The sequence below is a fragment of the Hippocampus comes genome, unplaced genomic scaffold (genome assembly GCF_001891065.2).
Source record: "Hippocampus comes isolate QL1 unplaced genomic scaffold, H_comes_QL1_v1.1 scaffold105, whole genome shotgun sequence".
NCBI classification, from domain to species: Eukaryota; Metazoa; Chordata; class Actinopteri; order Syngnathiformes; family Syngnathidae; genus Hippocampus; species Hippocampus comes.
The window spans coordinates 87,757-106,955 of NW_017806235.1; the positions used below are offsets into that span (position 1 = coordinate 87,757).

The 19,199-nt window shown below is 45.0% G+C and overlaps 2 protein-coding genes across 2 annotated transcripts; both read right to left on the minus strand.

The window, feature by feature from the left end:
* Positions 1 to 7,157: 7,157 nt before the first annotated feature.
* On the minus strand, positions 7,158 to 13,210 carry and2 (actinodin2). The gene is made up of 6 exons (XM_019856626.1): positions 13,082 to 13,210; positions 12,925 to 13,001; positions 11,648 to 11,692; positions 11,245 to 11,408; positions 9,814 to 10,707; positions 7,158 to 7,809 (listed from the first exon to the last, which is right to left on the minus strand). Exons 2-6 carry the CDS (start codon positions 12,980 to 12,982, stop codon positions 7,417 to 7,419), a joined length of 1,554 nt encoding a protein of 517 aa, XP_019712185.1. The 5' UTR covers positions 12,983 to 13,001; positions 13,082 to 13,210; the 3' UTR covers positions 7,158 to 7,416.
* Positions 13,211 to 15,860: 2,650 nt separating this feature from the next.
* LOC109507289 (apolipoprotein D-like) lies at positions 15,861 to 18,391 on the minus strand. Its single transcript, XM_019856622.1, has 5 exons — positions 18,176 to 18,391; positions 17,382 to 17,516; positions 16,878 to 16,999; positions 16,717 to 16,802; positions 15,861 to 16,344 (listed from the first exon to the last, which is right to left on the minus strand). The coding sequence occupies exons 2-5, from the start codon at positions 17,493 to 17,495 to the stop codon at positions 16,085 to 16,087; spliced, it is 582 nt and encodes a 193-aa protein (XP_019712181.1). The 5' UTR covers positions 17,496 to 17,516; positions 18,176 to 18,391; the 3' UTR covers positions 15,861 to 16,084.
* Between the last annotated feature and the right edge of the window lie 808 nt (positions 18,392 to 19,199).

Sequence of the window (19,199 nt, forward strand, 5' to 3'; positions counted from 1 at the left end):
CCCCCCAAAAAAAAATAATAATAATCCATTCCAGCAAGTGGCCACCACTCGCTGAAAGGGAAAACGGAGCCCCGCCGAGACAACGCTTTGAGGTGCCACAGACACCGTCCTCCATTTTGTTTTGATTGAACTTTGGCGCCATTATCATGAAAGAAGCGGATTGCCCTGGCGGTTGGGGGATGCATTTTAATCGAGAAGAAAGGGCCACAAAAAAAAGAGAGTATGGATATTTTAGAGGCTTGTTGGTTCTATTCATGGACAACACTCGTGCTTTTCCATCACAGAGATTCTCTTTGCCCCCCCCCCCCATTTTTTCTTTTTTTTTAAATCAACAGGGAAAAAATGAAATGATCAATATGTTCCTAGAAATGTGGCATTTGCCTCAAAGAAATCTCCGGTAAAAGACAACTCGCTACGAATCTTGATATCTTTTAGGGTGGAAAGATTCAATTCAGTTTGATTCATTGTACTCACGTCTATTCAATCAAAACCAATTTACAATTTTTTTTTTTTTTTTTTTTGGTGGTGACCGCCCTACCTGAAGTATATCTAAATAATTTGGATGCTACTTTGCAGATTCCATCTACTGAAGGGTTGGCCATGAACATAACCCCCGCAACAAACGAGGGATTGCCGAAAATACTTTGCAGGAAAACGTTTTTGAGCACGTGTGCAAAGGTACCTCAAATTTGGGTCCTGAAAAACCCGGTGATGATGGTGGAGTATTATTTTACACAACATGCAAGGTGTGCCTGTTGAGTTTTGTGGGATTCAAATGGCTCTGCGGCCGACCGCATCGCCATCCAGAGTCGAATTCAACTTTTAATTGTATACCGTTGAGCCATCAATCGTACGCGAAGGTGAAAACTGAAGACAATCAGCCACGAGTTCCAAAAACATTTCACCGGTGCAAGCCCCCGGGACAGACGAGCACACCGACACCAACGGGCGGGTGTCCTTTAAGCCGACGTAGGAAAGAAGCGTGTCATGTTTTCAAGCGAGCCTTTCAAAGATTCCAGTTGATTTGCTTTTCATTTCAAAGGCTTTTTGTTGCAGGGTGATTAAGTTCCACGGGGCATCTTCCGTCTGGAAAAAAAAAAACCCCAAACAAACGTGGCCCTAGAGACCGGCTGATTTCAAAGTTGATCAGCGGGCCTTTTAGCTCCTTTGAAAGCACGCGAATTTGAATGCATGAGATCTGAATAATTGCAAGCTCACAGGCAGGAAGCAAAACACTTTGCGGGCCTCTTTGTTGTTCTCGTCGCGTGTCGCAACATGAACGGCCGGTTGATGATACGCAGGGACAAAGACAAGTTAGACGTGGACGATGAAATGACACGACTCGAGAAACAACATCAGGACTTTTGTTTTTCCATCTAATATTTGTCTATGTTGCTCCTATTATTGATGTATTCTTGATTTCATATTTTATGCATTGATGCCAATTGAAGACAATCAGCCACGAGTTCCAAAAACATTTCACCGGTGCAAGCCCCCGGGACAGACGAGCACACCGACACCAACGGGCGGGTGTCCTTTAAGCCGACGTAGGAAAGAAGCGTGTCATGTTTTCAAGCGAGCCTTTCAAAGATTCCAGTTGATTTGCTTTTCATTTCAAAGGCTTTTTGTTGCAGGGTGATTAAGTTCCACGGGGCATCTTCCGTCTGGAAAAAAAAAAACCCAAACAAACGTGGCCCTAGAGACCGGCTGATTTCAAAGTTGATCAGCGGGCCTTTTAGCTCCTTTGAAAGCACGCGAATTTGAATGCATGAGATCTGAATAATTGCAAGCTCACAGGCAGGAAGCAAAACACTTTGCGGGCCTCTTTGTTGTTCTCGTCGCGTGTCGCAACATGAACGGCCGGTTGATGATACGCAGGGACAAAGACAAGTTAGACGTGGACGATGAAATGACACGACTCGAGAAACAACATCAGGACTTTTGTTTTTCCATCTAATATTTGTCTATGTTGCTCCTATTATTGATGTATTCTTGATTTCATATTTTATGCATTGATGCCAATTCTTCGTATACTTGAGGATATCTATGGAATGTATTCATTCAATTTGTATTTCTTTATTTCTTTAGCTTCTCGGCCAATATGTTGAACGACATGAACTTGTACTATTTTTGTATTTCTCCATGTCATATTTTGGTCAAATATTCATGCCTTTTCCCTCTGGCATTTGCATCTTTTTCCCATGCGCATTTTTCATTTCATGTAATGGTATTTTTATCCCGGCAAAGCCCCTTGACAACTTAACTTGAACGCCTCGACCACAACAAGGAGGGGAGAGAATTTATTCCAATATGAAATATTTTTATGGGCTGAAAGATGAAACTTGTTTTATATTTTGATGTCAAGTCAAATCATGAACTGCATAACAACACGTGCCACTGCTGCTTCTCTCTTTTTTTTCCCTACATAAACATTGCGGCAAATAAATGAAAGCTTTTCCAATTTTTTTCAAGGCAGAAAAAAAGCCTTGGTGGGAGAATGATTGCAGCGGGATGTTTTCAAAAGCTTTTCTCTCATTACGTCTGTTAAATGACGACGGCGGCAATTGTGACGGCATCAATGTATTTTATTGTCTGTACCTGAGCTGCTGAAAAAAAAGGCCTAACTCATAACTTGTGTAATGTTGTTTTGCCAATATGCTGATAAATGTTCCGTCGGGGTTGTAACATATTGATTTTTTTTCACTCCTCCACTGCGGTTAGATTTGTAGTGTTTGACATCTTAAAACGACCCCGCAGTGCTTGCCGGGAAGATGCTCGCCACAGTAAATGTCCGCCTTAGCTGTCACTGAGTTATGACCTTGGGATCCGCTGGTAAATTTTGCTTATTTCCCAAAAGCCAAAGCCCGGACTTTCTACTAATGGGAAGCGCAAATCCCCCAAACAATACCAACCGTTTGCTCCTTTTCTCAACCAAAACATGCATTCAGGCATGCAAAGAATGCTGTTGTACGAGATCAGCAACGTTATGCGGTGTTAAAGTGAGTTCAACGTTGCTAACAGTTGCAAAGAAGCCCGCCAGACATTCCCAAACAGTTTTTCTTGTCGCCGTTACATTTTGAACATGTTTAAAAGTTCTTTGCGACCAGAAGAAACACGCTTTTGTTCACAACCGCGAGGCGCACTTAAAAGCCTTCAATTTTCTCCCAAATGGACGCGGTGCCTAATAATGCGGGGCTAACGTGTCTGCTTGCGCCGTCGTTCGAGCTTTCGCAAAAGCCGCCGATTTTTTGGACGAGCCGCGCGACAAAGCGACTGACTGACAATGATGCGAGGGACCCGGCCGGCCGTGTTTGATGGAGAACTTGACGAGCTGTTCATTTCGCATACAAATGATGAAGACTTTGATGGATTTGTGGATGAGGATTGATCAAAAAAAAATCATGCGAGTACATTGTTAAATATGTCAATAAAGTACAAGCAAACTCGGTTTTGCTCTCGCTGCCTTTTTAAAAACACGCGCTAGCGTGCTTGCATGCCACCGTATTTTTTTTTAAGCTAGCGTACATTTTACCATGCCCGCGTCTAATAATACAGTGCGTCTTGCGTATGTGTTGAATAGCATTGCGCAATTTTGTCTTCTCTTCGGTCAGGAGCGTTATCTTAAACTAACGCTACGTTGTTGTCGGCCCGTTACCGTCAGATGCTAATTTAGGCCGAGTTACTGTACTATTATTCGTGCGAGCAAACTAGCTAAACTAGCAAGCCAATTTAACAGGAACAGTGTCGTTCGTCATCATCGGGCCATGCAGTCGACTTTCGCTCCGTGATCTGGATCTTGATTTGTTTCGTATAATTTCCTTGCGTCACTCGGATTGATGTTGAGCAACATTTAGGAACTAAAGGGTCGCGGGGCTCTTAGCATACACAAGTAGACACCGTGGGTTCAACGGTGGGTCAAACTCAAGTTGTTGAACTATATGTGAACGTTGAATCCATCGCTGCGTTTATGATGTGAGATCGTCCACTGTAATGACAAACATAATGTTTCACTTAAGCTGCCATTCAATCAATTATGAGCCAAGCGGCAAGACATAAACACGTATAAAACGAAGTAGCATATTGATTGTTGCCAGCCGAAGTGTGTGATCAATGTTCGGTCGGGCGTTCGAGCAATTCATTAACTGCGAATGCTGCACGGCTCCTTCAGATGTCATCATGATTGACCCCTCCCACCGCCCACCCCCTTTACAATCGATCAACATGCCGGCGCACGTCAGGGCCTGCGGGCGCAAACCTGAAGAGGTCAATGTCACGTCAAAATTGATGAGAGGGAGACACCGACGCAGAGGGAAATTAAAATGAGACACGAGTGCGAGCTCAGACCTCTGCCAAGGCTGTAATTGAAAAGTCAATAAAGGAAACATAATATGGAATTTTTCCATTACATGTCCTATTTATCAACAAGAAAACCTCTTTACAAAAAAAAAAAACCATATGGAATTTTTCCATTACATGTCCTGTTTATCAACAAGAAAACCTCTTTACAAAAAAAAAACCCGAATATGAAAACAAAATAATGCTGTGCAAATACAAATACATTTAAAATGAAAGAAGTTGGCATACCGTTCGTTATCACTTCAAAAATACACTTGAAAGGGCTATGAAAGAAGTTTGAGCTACACACAGTTTAATCACTACTCTGTTTTAAAGATCAAGCCCATTAATAACCAGTTATGAATTGATATTATGTTACAGTTTCGGGACGCGACAGCTTAAACTGGCAGTACAGCGCTCAAATCCATTTGATTTTGTCGCATCACTTGTTGCCGGGCAGATTTCATCCAGCACAATTTGCATCTAAAAATAAACAACGGTGTAACTCCGGTCAAACCAAGTTTAATCATCGCTCTGTATTAAATGTAAAGCCCGAACCACAACCGGAGTTTAAAAGCATGGAACGCCAAAAGATCCCGTGGCTAACAACCATAAACAATCTTAGAGCGCAATCAATCATTTTTTTTATTCCTTTGACATTCCAGCAACTTTGGCCGGCTTGCAGCTACAACATGGCGGAAGTTGCCAGGGAGACTTTTGCTGACTGCGTCTCGGGTGCACTCTCGCAATGACAATGAGGGCCAGCGAGGGGGCAGGGGAGAAACTTGCTTACATGGAGTGCATTTAGCGCAGTGATGTTTGTTCAAATCTACGTAATATCGTGTACAGTTGATTTTAAGTAAACCCTAAAAAAGGTTTTCATGGATATTTCTAAAGTGCACCAGTCGAAAAAAAAAGATTCAATGCGCATTTTGCAAACAAAAAAATGGTTCGTACCTGACAGTGCAGAGGTGCAGGGTTGGATTGCGGCTGCGGCCTTCCTGTGTGGCGTTTGCATGTTCTCCCCATCTTCCGGCCGACCGACCTAGCAAAAGCCTGAAGGTTTTATTGTCTACACTAACCACTGTCTCAACCGCTTCATAATTCCCTCCACCTGGACTAAGACCCCCAGTTCCAGATGAACAAAAACTGTCCCAAAGCATGCTCCAGCCACCACCATCATGCTTGACTTTTGATGATATCATACAGACAGACATACAAAACTAAATGTTCCATGTTCAGTTGTTTATTTTTTGACTTGGCCTCATTTTTATTTCTCAATTGAATTGGATAGGTTGTGGGGGCAACATGAATGGTGGAACCCCCTTTGAAATGTTTCTTGGTTTCATTTTTTGTGTCACAAAAACCTGTCTTGTCATGCCACCTGTTTAGCAATCCATTTAGCGACCGTCCATCTGACCCTACCTCTCCGTCTAGCGGTATTCATCTATCAGTCCGTGCCAAGTGGCTGTCGGGCCTAAACCGGCTTCTTATCTTTCACATCATAATGTTTCCAATCCGCCGCAATTATTCTTCACGGAGGCGTGAAATTGATCCCAAACATTTACTTTCTTCTCCTCCTCCTCCCCACCACCACCACCACACGGTTTGATCTCCTCTCCGCCGAGACCTCCTCCGATAAAATGTAATTACACAGAGGGGCTTTCAGGGCTTAAATCTTTCAATAGAGGATTGAAACGAGCACACTGTGGCCATTAAGTCAATGATCGTTTTGATCACGATGATTTGCAAACAGGGAGTTTAATTGATAACGATGACGACGATTGCTTATTCGTATTGAGATTTTTCGTCAGTTAGCTCCTCTGTAAAATCACTAACCCGAGGATAGTTGAAGTGTATCGGCTGTGCCAACAGCGCCACCCAGTGGCTAAGACTCGGTGTTTGCGTGTGTGTATGGATTTTTTGTTTTAACTTTGGACCAACTTTCATGTATTCGGGGTTGGGGGGTGTTCTTTATTCCAAGCCCCCTCAAAACTCACTCGTACCCTTGAGACGCGTTTAACCGATCGGGTGGACGAAGCTTATCTGCAAAGAATTAACCGTAGGCTGTGATTCTCCCTCCCACCAAATAAAAAACAAAGGGCTCTCTTGAATGAAAAGTCCCATTCAAAGATGGCACTATCTATTAATTGCAATTGCTCATTTTGCGCATCATATTTTCACAAAAATCAACGTACTCGGGGATCTTAACATGATACTAGCATAGGTTTTGCTGCGTGTCATTCAAATCCGCAAATGAATGAGATGGCTTCCTCACCTGGCTAAAGGTTGCAGTTCGGGTAGTCAACTTGGTCTCCCCAACAGAACGGCCGCCGTCCAATTAAGCCACCATACGCGTTTAAAACACAATTACGTGTTGGAATATATCCATATTTTTGCAGGGCGGGAATTGACTAAACCCTCGTGCGCTTTAACCGAACTGTCAACGCTGTGGGAAGGGTAAAAAGAAACTTCTTTATGTACTTTGGAGCTCGGTATCGTGGTGGCCATGTCACGTCCTTCTTCACGTTTACAGCCTCAGGCTTGGAGACCCCGGGGAGCGATGCTGCCACCCTGTGGGGAAAATTGGCATTGCATCCTTCAGTCAACATTTTTCTTTTTCAAAAATGAATCGAGGGCCACTCCGAGCGTGGGGCTTGACTGAAATTGAACAGGAAGACGTCCATTTTGCTCGTCCAGACAGAAGGGTGACCCTGACTTGTGAAACCTTTTTACCGACACGCCAGGTAATGTGGGTGGAGCAGCGTGTCAAAGTTTGATCATTTGTACTATTCGCCATGAAAACAAAAGTGGGTGCGACGGCCTATTCAGCTTTAGTTTTTATGAAGAACTTCATCAAAACTGAATAAAAGAAGTCAATATTAAATACAGTTTGGGTATCTTGACAGCGGAATCTGCAATACTTGCTGCAACCTAACACAATCTAACAGAAACATCTACGCATACATACGTATGACTCTTTTCTACATCCATACAACTTTTATGTCATTTGATTAAAAAAAAAATAAAAAAAACAATCACATTTTTGTACTGGTTTCAGGTTTTTCTGTAAGGGTTATTTTAAATGGACTTGTGGCTGGTCATGACGCCCCGGAGGAAGTCGTCAAAACGAGGGAAGCCGGATTTTGTGGCCTCCTTGGTTGTTTTGTGGGCGAGCCGCAACGCCGCTTTCTCCTCGTCGTCTGTGTCGGCGCGACGCAGGCGACAGTTGTAGTCGAGCTCCGGGTCGCAGTGCGGGTCAGGGAGGATGATGGCGCCCTCGCCGGGTCCCCGGGCTCGAACGGCGGAGGGCGGCGCAAACTTTGCGCAGGTGGGGTCAAAGGGATGGCAGCGGGGCTCGGCCGGAGCCTCGGCCTTCTGCCGGGGGTCGACCGGGGTGCAGTCTTTGTCATAGTGCACATAGCAGTCGTCGCCCTCCTTGGTCTTGCCGCGGATGCCGAGCTTGTAGCGGACCTGATTGATTGATTGGTGGGTGGGTTTTGGTCATACAGCCAGAAAGTGAAAGCGTTACACAGCAAAAATTAACGACGGTGTTCTTGCAGATTTTTTAAACTTTTTTGTCTATTTGTCTGTCGCAAAAATCTGCGGTCTGTAGTAAACGTTTTTTTTATTTTTTAATTCAATTTTCACTGTAATGCCCTCGCATGTGGGAAAGGAAAGCCACAGGTGCCGATGCACTTTTCAGCCATTTATTCATCACTGGCAAAACATTTCAACACAAACACAATGAAAACACTCATCCGGGAGCTGCTCTCAGCCGCAGCTCGGCCCAGACACTCACACATCGCCCTACGAGACGCCGCCGCCGCCGCCTTAAAGCCACATGATCTCACCGTGATCCGATATGAAATCAGATACTCCAATACTGTCGTAGTTTCTCTACATTTTAGGCTTGAATTGATTTGGTGTTTGCTCAAATACATTTACAATGTGTTTAAAAAGTGTGTTTGAATCACTTCAAATGTCCGGAACATTCACGTGTGCAGTGGTACCTTGACTTACAAGTTCCATCCATTATTCGAACGTGCGGTTGTGAGTCGTAGACGAACAGCAGCTCCTTGCGGGTGATCTCATTCGTTTTTTTCTCGCTCAATAAACGGCTGAAGGTGAATCAGCGACTGTGGCTCTCCTTGCCCACATGCGAGGGCATTGCGGTATTTTAATTGCTCCATTTTTCTTTCACTTGACGAGAGCGGTGGCGCATCTGAAGCTCGCTCATGACTAAAACCTTGAATTGCAATTACAAAGCAAAAAAGTTGAGCAAGTGACGGTTTCGTCGTAGTTGGAACGCTCCGAAGTCAAGGTACCAACGTGTACTACACAATAAGCCAAATTGAAAAGTAACAAAAGTGAGAGTAACACTCGTGAAAACGTGACTCAGGATGTGAGATTCAGACCTGTTGCTCCGGGAGTTGTGGTCGGGGCTTGCGCAGGGCAGCGGCTGCCGCCAGTATGCAGTAGGGATCGTAGCGGGCTCCTTGGTCTTGCCGCGGATGCCGAGCTTGTAGCGGACCTGATTGATTGATTGGTGGGTGGGTTTTGGTCATACAGCCAGAAAGTGAAAGCGTTACACAGCAAAAATTAACGACGGTGTTCTTGCAGATTTTTTAAACTTTTTTGTCTATTTGTCTGTCGCAAAAATCTGCGGTCTGTAGTAAACGTTTTTTTTATTTTTTAATTCAATTTTCACTGTAATGCCCTCGCATGTGGGAAAGGAAAGCCACAGGTGCCGATGCACTTTTCAGCCATTTATTCATCACTGGCAAAACATTTCAACACAAACACAATGAAAACACTCATCCGGGAGCTGCTCTCAGCCGCAGCTCGGCCCAGACACTCACACATCGCCCTACGAGACGCCGCCGCCGCCGCCTTAAAGCCACATGATCTCACCGTGATCCGATATGAAATCAGATACTCCAATACTGTCGTAGTTTCTCTACATTTTAGGCTTGAATTGATTTGGTGTTTGCTCAAATACATTTACAATGTGTTTAAAAAGTGTGTTTGAATCACTTCAAATGTCCGGAACATTCACGTGTGCAGTGGTACCTTGACTTACAAGTTCCATCCATTATTCGAACGTGCGGTTGTGAGTCGTAGACGAACAGCAGCTCCTTGCGGGTGATCTCATTCGTTTTTTTCTCGCTCAATAAACGGCTGAAGGTGAATCAGCGACTGTGGCTCTCCTTGCCCACATGCGAGGGCATTGCGGTATTTTAATTGCTCCATTTTTCTTTCACTTGACGAGAGCGGTGGCGCATCTGAAGCTCGCTCATGACTAAAACCTTGAATTGCAATTACAAAGCAAAAAAGTTGAGCAAGTGACGGTTTCGTCGTAGTTGGAACGCTCCGAAGTCAAGGTACCAACGTGTACTACACAATAAGCCAAATTGAAAAGTAACAAAAGTGAGAGTAACACTCGTGAAAACGTGACTCAGGATGTGAGATTCAGACCTGTTGCTCCGGGAGTTGTGGTCGGGGCTTGCGCAGGGCAGCGGCTGCCGCCAGTATGCAGTAGGGATCGTAGCGGGGGTCACAGGTCAGGGGGGAGGCGACGTGGGCGGGCTGGCCTTTCGTGGCGTACTCCAGCACGGGCTTGCCGAGGCTCGACAACTTGGTGGCGGTCAACGGGTTGCAGCCGGCATCAAACAGCGGGTTGCAGCGCCGCTCCGGAGGTGCCGGGTCGGCACCGAGGCCGGCAGGAGCGGCGACGTTGCCCACGCAAAAGGGATCCGCAGCCGGGTCGCAGCTTGGGTAGCGCAGATGGTAATAGCCCGTGGGGGCCTTTTGAGCCATCATTGGATTGCAATAAGGGTCCTTGGGGTCACATTTGAGGGCGGCGTAGGACGGAGCGGGACCGGCGGCGGGTCGGTAGCCGTACGCCGCCCTTAGGTGGTACTGAAGACACTCGATGTCGTCGTGGTTGCAGATCCGCAGCAGCTCAGCCTTTTGCTCGTGGCTCACAAAGGGCTCCAGCACGGGAGCGTAGCGGTACAAGCCTGCCGGGCTCTTCATAGGCATCGGCAGTACGGGGGGGACGATGGGGGCGGGCGCCTTGGCCGGGGCCGGCTGCGGCTCGGCGATGGCTTTAGAGGTCAGCGGGAAGAGGCAGTAGGGGTCGACGTAGGGGTTGCACATCTGGACGGCGGAAGACTTGATTGCGGCGGGCATCACCACGGCCGCCTTTGGCTTGCTGGTGGACTCGGCGATGCATTCTGGGTCGTCGGAGTCGGCGCAGGCCTTGTAGATTTCGCTCAAGTGTTTGAGGTAATGGTTAAAGGAAGGGCCCTCTTCGGTCCTGTGCTTGTTCTGAAGGTACGCCATGTACAGACGGTCCAAATCCTCAACCTATCGAGCACAAAATGTTTGAAAAAAAAATTCCTTTTCCGTCTCATTTTGAAAATTTTGCAAGTCAGGGCTAACTGTAACGAGCTTTTTCAGAGTTTAAAGAATGCCGTCTGGATACATGTGCTGCTCCACCACTTGTGTTCAAATAGCCATTGCTGCACTTATCGATGCAAACCGTTCGCATGTCAATGGCATTTTGCATTGTTTGTTCGTATCACGCTCGGCGGATTTTCCTCAGGCCTTTGCCTTACCAACATGGTTGTTTTGTATATAAAAGGTGTCATTTTGTTTGTTTTATGCTTAATTTGACTTTTTCCAGGCCACAAGGAAACACAGATGCTCACAAAATGTCAAAACTGAATTCTTTAGGGTACCTCACCAAAAGTTGAGTTCTCGTAGCTCTATATTTGTATCACTGAGTAATTTTGGGACACATGTGCTGTATCTTTGAGCAAAATAACGATTCATTTCACAAAACAAAACAACAACAAAAATCCCTGCACGGGAGGCAAAATAATAAATGTGAGCAGCACTCACTCCCTCCTGGTTGTGGCTGTCCATGAAATACTTGTACCAGGCCCAGAAGTCAGGGAGGCGCTGGAACTGGGGCGCCGTCATGACAGGCGCGTTCCTCCTGTGGCGCACCGACTTTCTCAGGTTGGCCATGCCCTCAGCCTTCATGTCATCAGGTACCCCACCAACTGAAAGCACAGCAACAAAACGCATCCGCATGAAGAACAACACTTGCTGGAATGTCATTGAATCCAATTGCGCTTTCAGCGTGTGTATTTCATGTAAAAATGCTCGCCATTGATTTTCATGGATGCATTTACGGCAAAAATGCCGGTTGCGCACATTTGATTTCATCTCATGTCATCATATTGAAAAGCAGTGCGGTGCCACCAAAGAATCCCCCGTGAAAACATCAACGCATCCTCACCTCGGTCCTCCTTGCGCCGCTCCAGTGGGACTGCCCCGAGGAACTCTGTCAAACCCACACAGGAGTCACATTAGCAAGCAACAGGCGCCTTCACTGACAAGGACCAGATGTCGCGCTTTCCCTCCACACGGAAGAAAAAAAAAATGCTGAGCCGCCCAAAAGGGCCCCTCGGGGGTGCAAAACGCGGCATGTGCCGGGATGGCGGCGCCCTGGTAGCACCCGCAATCGCTTTTAACAAGCATCTGTGTGTTTATAAGACAACCGGGGGGCCACCTCCACCTGTAAAACTTCAAAGTATGGGCCCTGACGTCGGCTAATTACCTCTGTGCTGTAAAAGAAAAAAAAAAAGGCCAAAACTGTATGCGGACGTGATGATTGTATGCATTCCCGTGTCCCTCCGCTCCACCGGGGGTTTCCTTCTGAAGTTTCGCACTCGTAAAAGTCAAACAGTCGACTCAGCTGATTGGGGCACCAACTTGGGGTCTGGATATGACTTTTCATCAGCTTTTAAAGCAGGGGAAACTTTCTCTCTACCACAGGCCAATTTGCTCGTCTGAGGGGCCATGTTGCATTTATTATTTAAAAAAAAAAAAAAAAAAGGCAGACCAAACCCTGAAACTACTCTTCGTGCACTTCCATGACATCTCCTTTAGAATGTTAATAACATGTCCCCTTGTGGATAATGGCGCTCTTCATTTCAATGACATGTTTAATAACTTTATTTGATCATATTAAAACACTGATTTCGAACCATGTGAGGCTTTGGGGATTTTTCTAGAAACCTCTTAAAAACGTTTGCACTTTCAGGGGAAAAAAACCCACAAAACGAATTATTTCTTTCATGGATCGTCAAAAATGTTCTCAGTGTGGTAAACATTGGCACCAGAAGAAACAGGAAGTGCAGCTTTCATCTTTTGATGAACACTTACCGAACCTACCGAGCTACTGTATTTTAAATAGTGGTCCTCGGAGAGCAATGAATTTTTGTTTTTTTAGGTGGTTCTTCGGTGTCAAACCTTTGAGAACCACTGAAATACAGAATATGGGGACAATCTTAGCAGAGGTGGCCACCGTCAAGAAGAAATGATTTGAAGAAAAACATCATTTTTCAAAACGGACTTCTTTTTGGAGGGTAACAGTACACCGCACGAATAACTGACAGTGGCAAGAAGCACATTGCATTTTATAGAACCTTTACCATCATAAAACCCACTAAAACCCAAAACGTTCCATTTATCTAATGTGAATTTGAAAGAGTATTTCAAAAAAAGTCTCACCTGGTAAGAATATGATGGCTAGAAGGAATCCAACGTGGATCAGGGAAGGCGATGCCATTCTCGCTTTGAGGCGCTTCCTGTGTGTTAAATGATGACTGTTAACAATCGGACATAGACGTGGATTTTAGCAGGACTTTTGACACCAAGTGTTACTTACCTGCACTGGTGCTGAAGGGGTCTCGTCTCAGTGTCCTCTTCTGCTTGTTGGCCTGAGCTGTCTGGCCCACCTGTGCCTCTTTGCCAGCCGCTATGGCACGGGCAGGCAGGGGCGGCGGTTTTAAGGATGCCTCCCCTACACCCCCCCCCCCCCCGGTCCCCCCCCCCAGGTCATTAAAAACGAAAACGACAACACCACATGGATTGCTGTTAGGTGCCGCCGGATTGGCCGCCGCCCCGACCAATAGCAGCCCTGTCATTAGCAGCCGGGCGAAGCCGGAGGACCTGTATTTCCTGGAAGGTTTTTGCTACTGGTTGATTTTGTACATTTTCAAATTGCACTGATTGTGTGTGTGTGTGGGGGGGGGGGGGCAAAGAGCTGTTAGCTATTAAGTCCACTTCAATGCAGTACACCTCCGTCAAAACCAAGCAAGAACCTTGCACGATGGCAATTATACATGACGGGAATACAAAAGTATTCATCCAGAAGGTCACTTTTTTTCACTAGATCATGAATGGACCGATTACGTTTCCCTGAGGAGTGCCACTCCACACTGTGTCGGATTGATTCATATTACTTTGGATGGATGTTGGAATTGCTGTTGTATCACATTACATTTGAAACCAAGGGTAAGATGTCAAATTCGGCCTTCAATTTTGGGTTAAGGTCTAAAACAGAAAACAAGAAACAAGGCACCGCTGTAATTTGCAGTTATCAAGAGTCACATGCCCTTTTTCTAAAACAAAAACAAAACCCAACAACATGATTTGAGAGCCCGTAAAAGAGCCTCACGCTGTTTGTAAATGAGAAGCTCATGAAAAGACAAGACCCTTGCAAAAAACCATACGGTGCCTGCAAAGAACGTGGAGCACAAAATCAGACGCCAATCTCCTGTAATTTCCTCAACCACGCAAATATACATTTGCCCTTTGTTTTTAAACACATGAACTGAGAGACTCAAGCTGACAAAACCGATTGCATGAATAGAGGACTGGACTTCGAGAGTGAAAATCCCGTTCGCTGCCGAATCCCCAATAACCAGCCAATTGTGCCCCTTAGTGGCTAAGAGCAGTACAGACAATGAAATCAAAGGAGGAATTGGGGTTTGGGTTGCAGTTTCAAATCAGTGACTGACCTAAAGATTAACGCTTCACATACTGCTTTCAAATCCGAATTTGTGTCAATCCCATCTGACTTTGAGTGACAGGTTAATCACACATCCATTAATTCGTACAAGTTGAAGTTGAGGGGTTCGTTGTTGTTGAATGCATGGCTCTACTTTACGAAAAGGAGAGATGGATTCCTGTTCGAACGCAGCTTTATTCAAAGGACGTCTGCGCCGCAGTACGATCCAGAACACACTCTTCTCCGCAACTCAATCACTTCCTGCTTTCCCTTACTTCAACAGCCAATCAGAAGCTATCAACATCAAAACATGTCTAGTCGATTATTAAACAACAACGTAAACTAGGTCATCTTAACATGAAAGAGGAGGATGCTCAAACATAAAATGAGAATATTAATGGAGCAGAAGCTTACACAAGTCACAAGGCGATGAGACGATTTCACACGTTTGTGGTTTCACTGTTACAACAGACCGAAGAGGGAAGACGTAACTCAAGAGTGGCCCACGGCAAAAATGAGTTACACTCTCCTGATTTAGAGCTTTGCCTAAAATTTACAAGGTGCATTTTTGTACTACTGTTGTCACAATGCAATCCTAAATTCTGAATGCAACCCGGCAGTTAGCACATTTCATGTACAACACGAGTTCATCGTATGTATAATTACTAGCCAGGTGTTACTCCGCGCTGGCCGAAGAATCTTTGTGATGTTCAGAATCCCACAACATCTGCAGGCTGAGGTTTAAAAAGCAAGGAAAGAAGATTGTATGTCATTAAGACATGGAAACAAAATGGCAGGTCTGCTTCTTACTCGAAAGAATGTTCAGTCTGGAGGCCCGGACGTTGGGACTCGTACGATCCATCGCGGTCTGTCGCCGGATGTCATCGTCAAAGAACAGGTCCTGGAAATCTGCAAAAAGTGAAAACTGTGAATGTGACATTAGGGCCACGCAGAGAAGAGTTCACGTCTCAGACAGGCAGACAGTTGGTTCATAAAGCAGCAACATAGCATCTTAGCTCCGCTGCTCTCTTTCTCTTGTACGAGTTGTGTCAGAACAATACGAGGACTGGCGTCAAAAAAGCCGTTTCAAGTTGAAGTTTACTTTCAAATTAAACCTGAAGACAAAAGAGGAGAATACGCTATGTATTTAAAACACAAGCGTGAAGCATCTTAATGTGGTGTGATCTCGGTCCTGAGGCGTACACATCAAACAACTCAGACCTAATGGCATCCTCTTTTTGGTTTGTTTTGTTTTTATGAGACTTCATTCATCTACAGGGAGGACGGAAACACAGCCAAAAAGGCATGCGGTGGCGTCTCAAGGTGCCACTGACCCGATGAACATGTTTGTCAAGAGACAAGCCGTCATTTTGGCCATTTTATTTCTTTGTTGTTGTGTTGGCTTGTGATAAAAGACATTTCAACTTGTTTATTGCCACTCCCGGTTGAAGTTTAATGTCAGTCTAAACATAAAACAAAAAGAATGATACTGTACCTTGTGTATTTAAAAATCAAGCCTTTCAGTCTGCTAGCTGGACACAAACACAAAATATCATCTTTGTTGTGGTCCGATAACGCAATGAATTGGATATGTTTTCTGTGACGACCCTAAACTTCACCCTTGATGCATTCCAAAAACTAACAAGAGCTCACATGAATTGAATTTCAAAGGTTTATTCGTTGTAATTGGCAGCTTTGTGTCACCGGTTTAGGCTCTAAGCATGTGGCAGATGACAAAAGAACGAGTTCAGTAGATTGCAGAGAAGCAACAATATAACTCTTACTTGAGTTTGGGGTTTAAGCTATCGTGTTTCTTTTGCTGTTGAAACGGAAGCAGCGGTTCAGTGCAACCACGCGGCTATATTGCATTCATTTCTTTTATAAGAGCCGGTCATCGCTCCAGGGCGCGTCTTTGTCGCAGCCCTGCTGCTTGGTGTCAATCATGCGAATCACGTCGATGCTGTTGTCGGCGAAGGTCTCCTTGGCGCTGTCAATGGTCGACTGGGGCAGGTTGCGCGTGCGGCTCAAGATCCAGGCAAAGTCCAGGTGGAAGAGACGCAGGATGTCCGTGCAGGAGTACACCAGCGCCGTGTTCACGTAGTCGGTGGACAGGATCCAGTAGGGGGAAAACGGCAGCACTGAAGGGTATAAGATGCACGTACGAATGCAATAGGACCTTGAGATGTGAATTCAAAATGTTACACAAAACGCTCATTTTTCAAATCATACTTCTCTATCAAAATAAATGGAAATACCACTTTTCCCTCGCAGCCTCCACCCCAGAAAACAAAATTACACTCCACCATACTGTAGTGTATAACGTTTTTTTTTGGAATAATAACAATTAAATTGAATGAAAATGGGTCGGGTGATATTGTCTATCGACATGTGTTGCAGCACCATTTGTGTTCAAGTATCTGATGCTCAAGGAGTTCTGAAACGGTGACAACCGTGAGCCTGTCAACAGTGCATGTTTCAAAAAGGGCGATCAAAGATTCCCTCAAGCTCACCGTACGAGTAGCTAATTCCAAGTTTGGCAGGGTTCTTCAGATCCTCAATGACGCCGGTTCCTTCGATTTTCCTCACCTCTCCTTTCCTGTGGCTCAAGACAATGCTTTTTGTACGTCAGGTACTTTTATCATCATAATCACCATTTTCTTTTTTCACTCACAGTATTTCCGAGCTGACCACGCGAATGGATTTGTCTCCTCTGAATGTAAAATTGGTCTCGATGCAGCGGCCCCTCTCGAACTGCGTCGGCAGCCTGGCGATTTCAAACCACCTCCCCATGAACTGCAACGGGCGTAAACGATCATTGTTTTCATTGGATGGAGTTGATCGTTGATTCATCGCATCAATGTGGAGGGAGGTTTGAATTTGCTGCCTAAAGAAGTACACAACCTGAGCATGACCTCGACGCGGGTGGTTTCTTTCCTCTTTGGGGCATTCTGAAAAGATGCTACTCCTTATGATAGTAAGAAATTGTCATAACTATTAGACAGTCAATATCAGAGGTGGGCAACTACGGTCTTCAAGGGTCCCTATTCTGCACGTTTTAGATGTTTCCCTCCTCTGAGAGGATAGCATTAGATGTCAGGGCTGAAGAAGGGGTTGGGCGGAGAGAGAGATGCTAGCCACCTAGCTAGCCAGCTAGCTAGATCGATAGATAGATAACCTGTTTGAGGTTGAAGGCGGGTTGAACATCGGGTTCTGGACACGGACCCCAGTGAGGCACCTGAGCTCTGACAAGAGGCAAAATGAATGCCGTCAGTGCCCAAAACAGCTTCATGGCGAGCTTCACCTTTGATACCTGACACAGATGAACAATTTCGCTATTAAACCAGACATATGAACATTTGGGCCATTTAACAGTCAGATGCTTGGAATTGATTATTTGTAATGCACTCAACATTTGGGATTCCTCTATAAAAGAGAGAGAGGATCATAATTACATTGACCGCTTACAAATTTGCTTCAAATGTGTTTTGCCTAATCATTACAAATCAGACCATATCGGTATATGGAGACATTTATTGAAGCAAGACAATCTGGTTGTGGTCATCGACAGCCGTTGTGTTTCTAGATTGGATTGTTTTTCATCAAGTGAAAATGTGAACATTTTACTGGAGAAAACGCTCAATGTCTGTGTGTTCTAAGTATAGTTGGGGGGTAAAAAAAAAAAACCCATTTCGCTTTGATTTCGTTTTGATTAAGTGAGCATAACAAACAATATGAATGATCAAAAACAAGTGGCAGTCATCTCCAACTGTGCTTTTTCTCATTTTTGCCATCATTTTGTTCATCACTCAAAGCGCTTTGTTTGCTTTTCTGTGAAAGAAATGGACGACAAGACATTCAATTCACAAATAAGTCCAAAATAGCATTTCGAAATAATTGTAGGCTAGTTTGTGTGCGTAATTCTGTTGATGACAAAACCAAATTATGAACAGGTAAAGCGTGAGTTCTTACCTCAGAGGTGGTCAGACAGAAGTGTGACAGCGAATGAGATTTGGTCCACAGTGCGCTTCTGAGTCGTCAATGGTGCCTTTGTGCTGGGGCCTTCACTTTATTTCAGACTTGAAGTCAACGATTATCAAATTGGAGTCATGGGGGACATACCAGCACGTGTTATAAAACAACCTTGATTGGGCCGCTGTTGTGCCACACATGCAGACATTTCTCTGAAAGCTAAAGTTTTATTTTTTAAATGATAGTGCATTATACATAGCTCAAACATTTTATAGCACGTGGACAAAATCTCAAGCACAGAGCGCTTTTGAAGGACCCCGGAAATGGTGACAATCTCTCTAAAATGTCCGCTTCAAAACGAAAAAAGCAGAATACATGCGTCTTTTCAGGCATGGGGTCTTAGGACTTTTAGTTTGGGTCTACCAGTGCCGAGACGATTCTTCCTGGGCTTCACTCACAACACTAAGAATTTCTGGAGGGAACGCGTTCCAGAAGGAGATGGCTATTACAAAAATAAATAGCATTTTTCTGACAAACTACAGCATCTAGCTAGGCGGCCATTTTGTAGTGTATCACTCTCCTCGTTCGTCAAGCACGGTGAAGCTAATCGTCCTCAACCTTTGGCAGCATTTTCCTGCTCTATTCTGATGACAACAGCATGTTCTTGAATGTGCCGCCACTCAGATTGGAGGCTTATTTTTGGGATTATTCAACCTAAACAATAAGCTCACAGTCAAGACCTAAACAAGATTTGATCAAGACGTAATGCTTCCACTTGAGCAGGATTAGGCCGCAGTGTGAAACGTCCGGATGGCAGATTGTAGCTGTAATTAGAAGAGGACCGAGCAGAAAGAGTGTCTTGTTTGTCAATTTATAGCCAGGGAGGTTAAACCCGCCGTGATCCCTTTGCCTCGCTGTGACTCTATAATGCTGCGTACAAACAAGATGGACAGAAATCCCCCATAAAAAGCTTATGTGACCCACAGATTCCTAAATGACCAGTTTAGAAGTTTTTAAGTCCTAA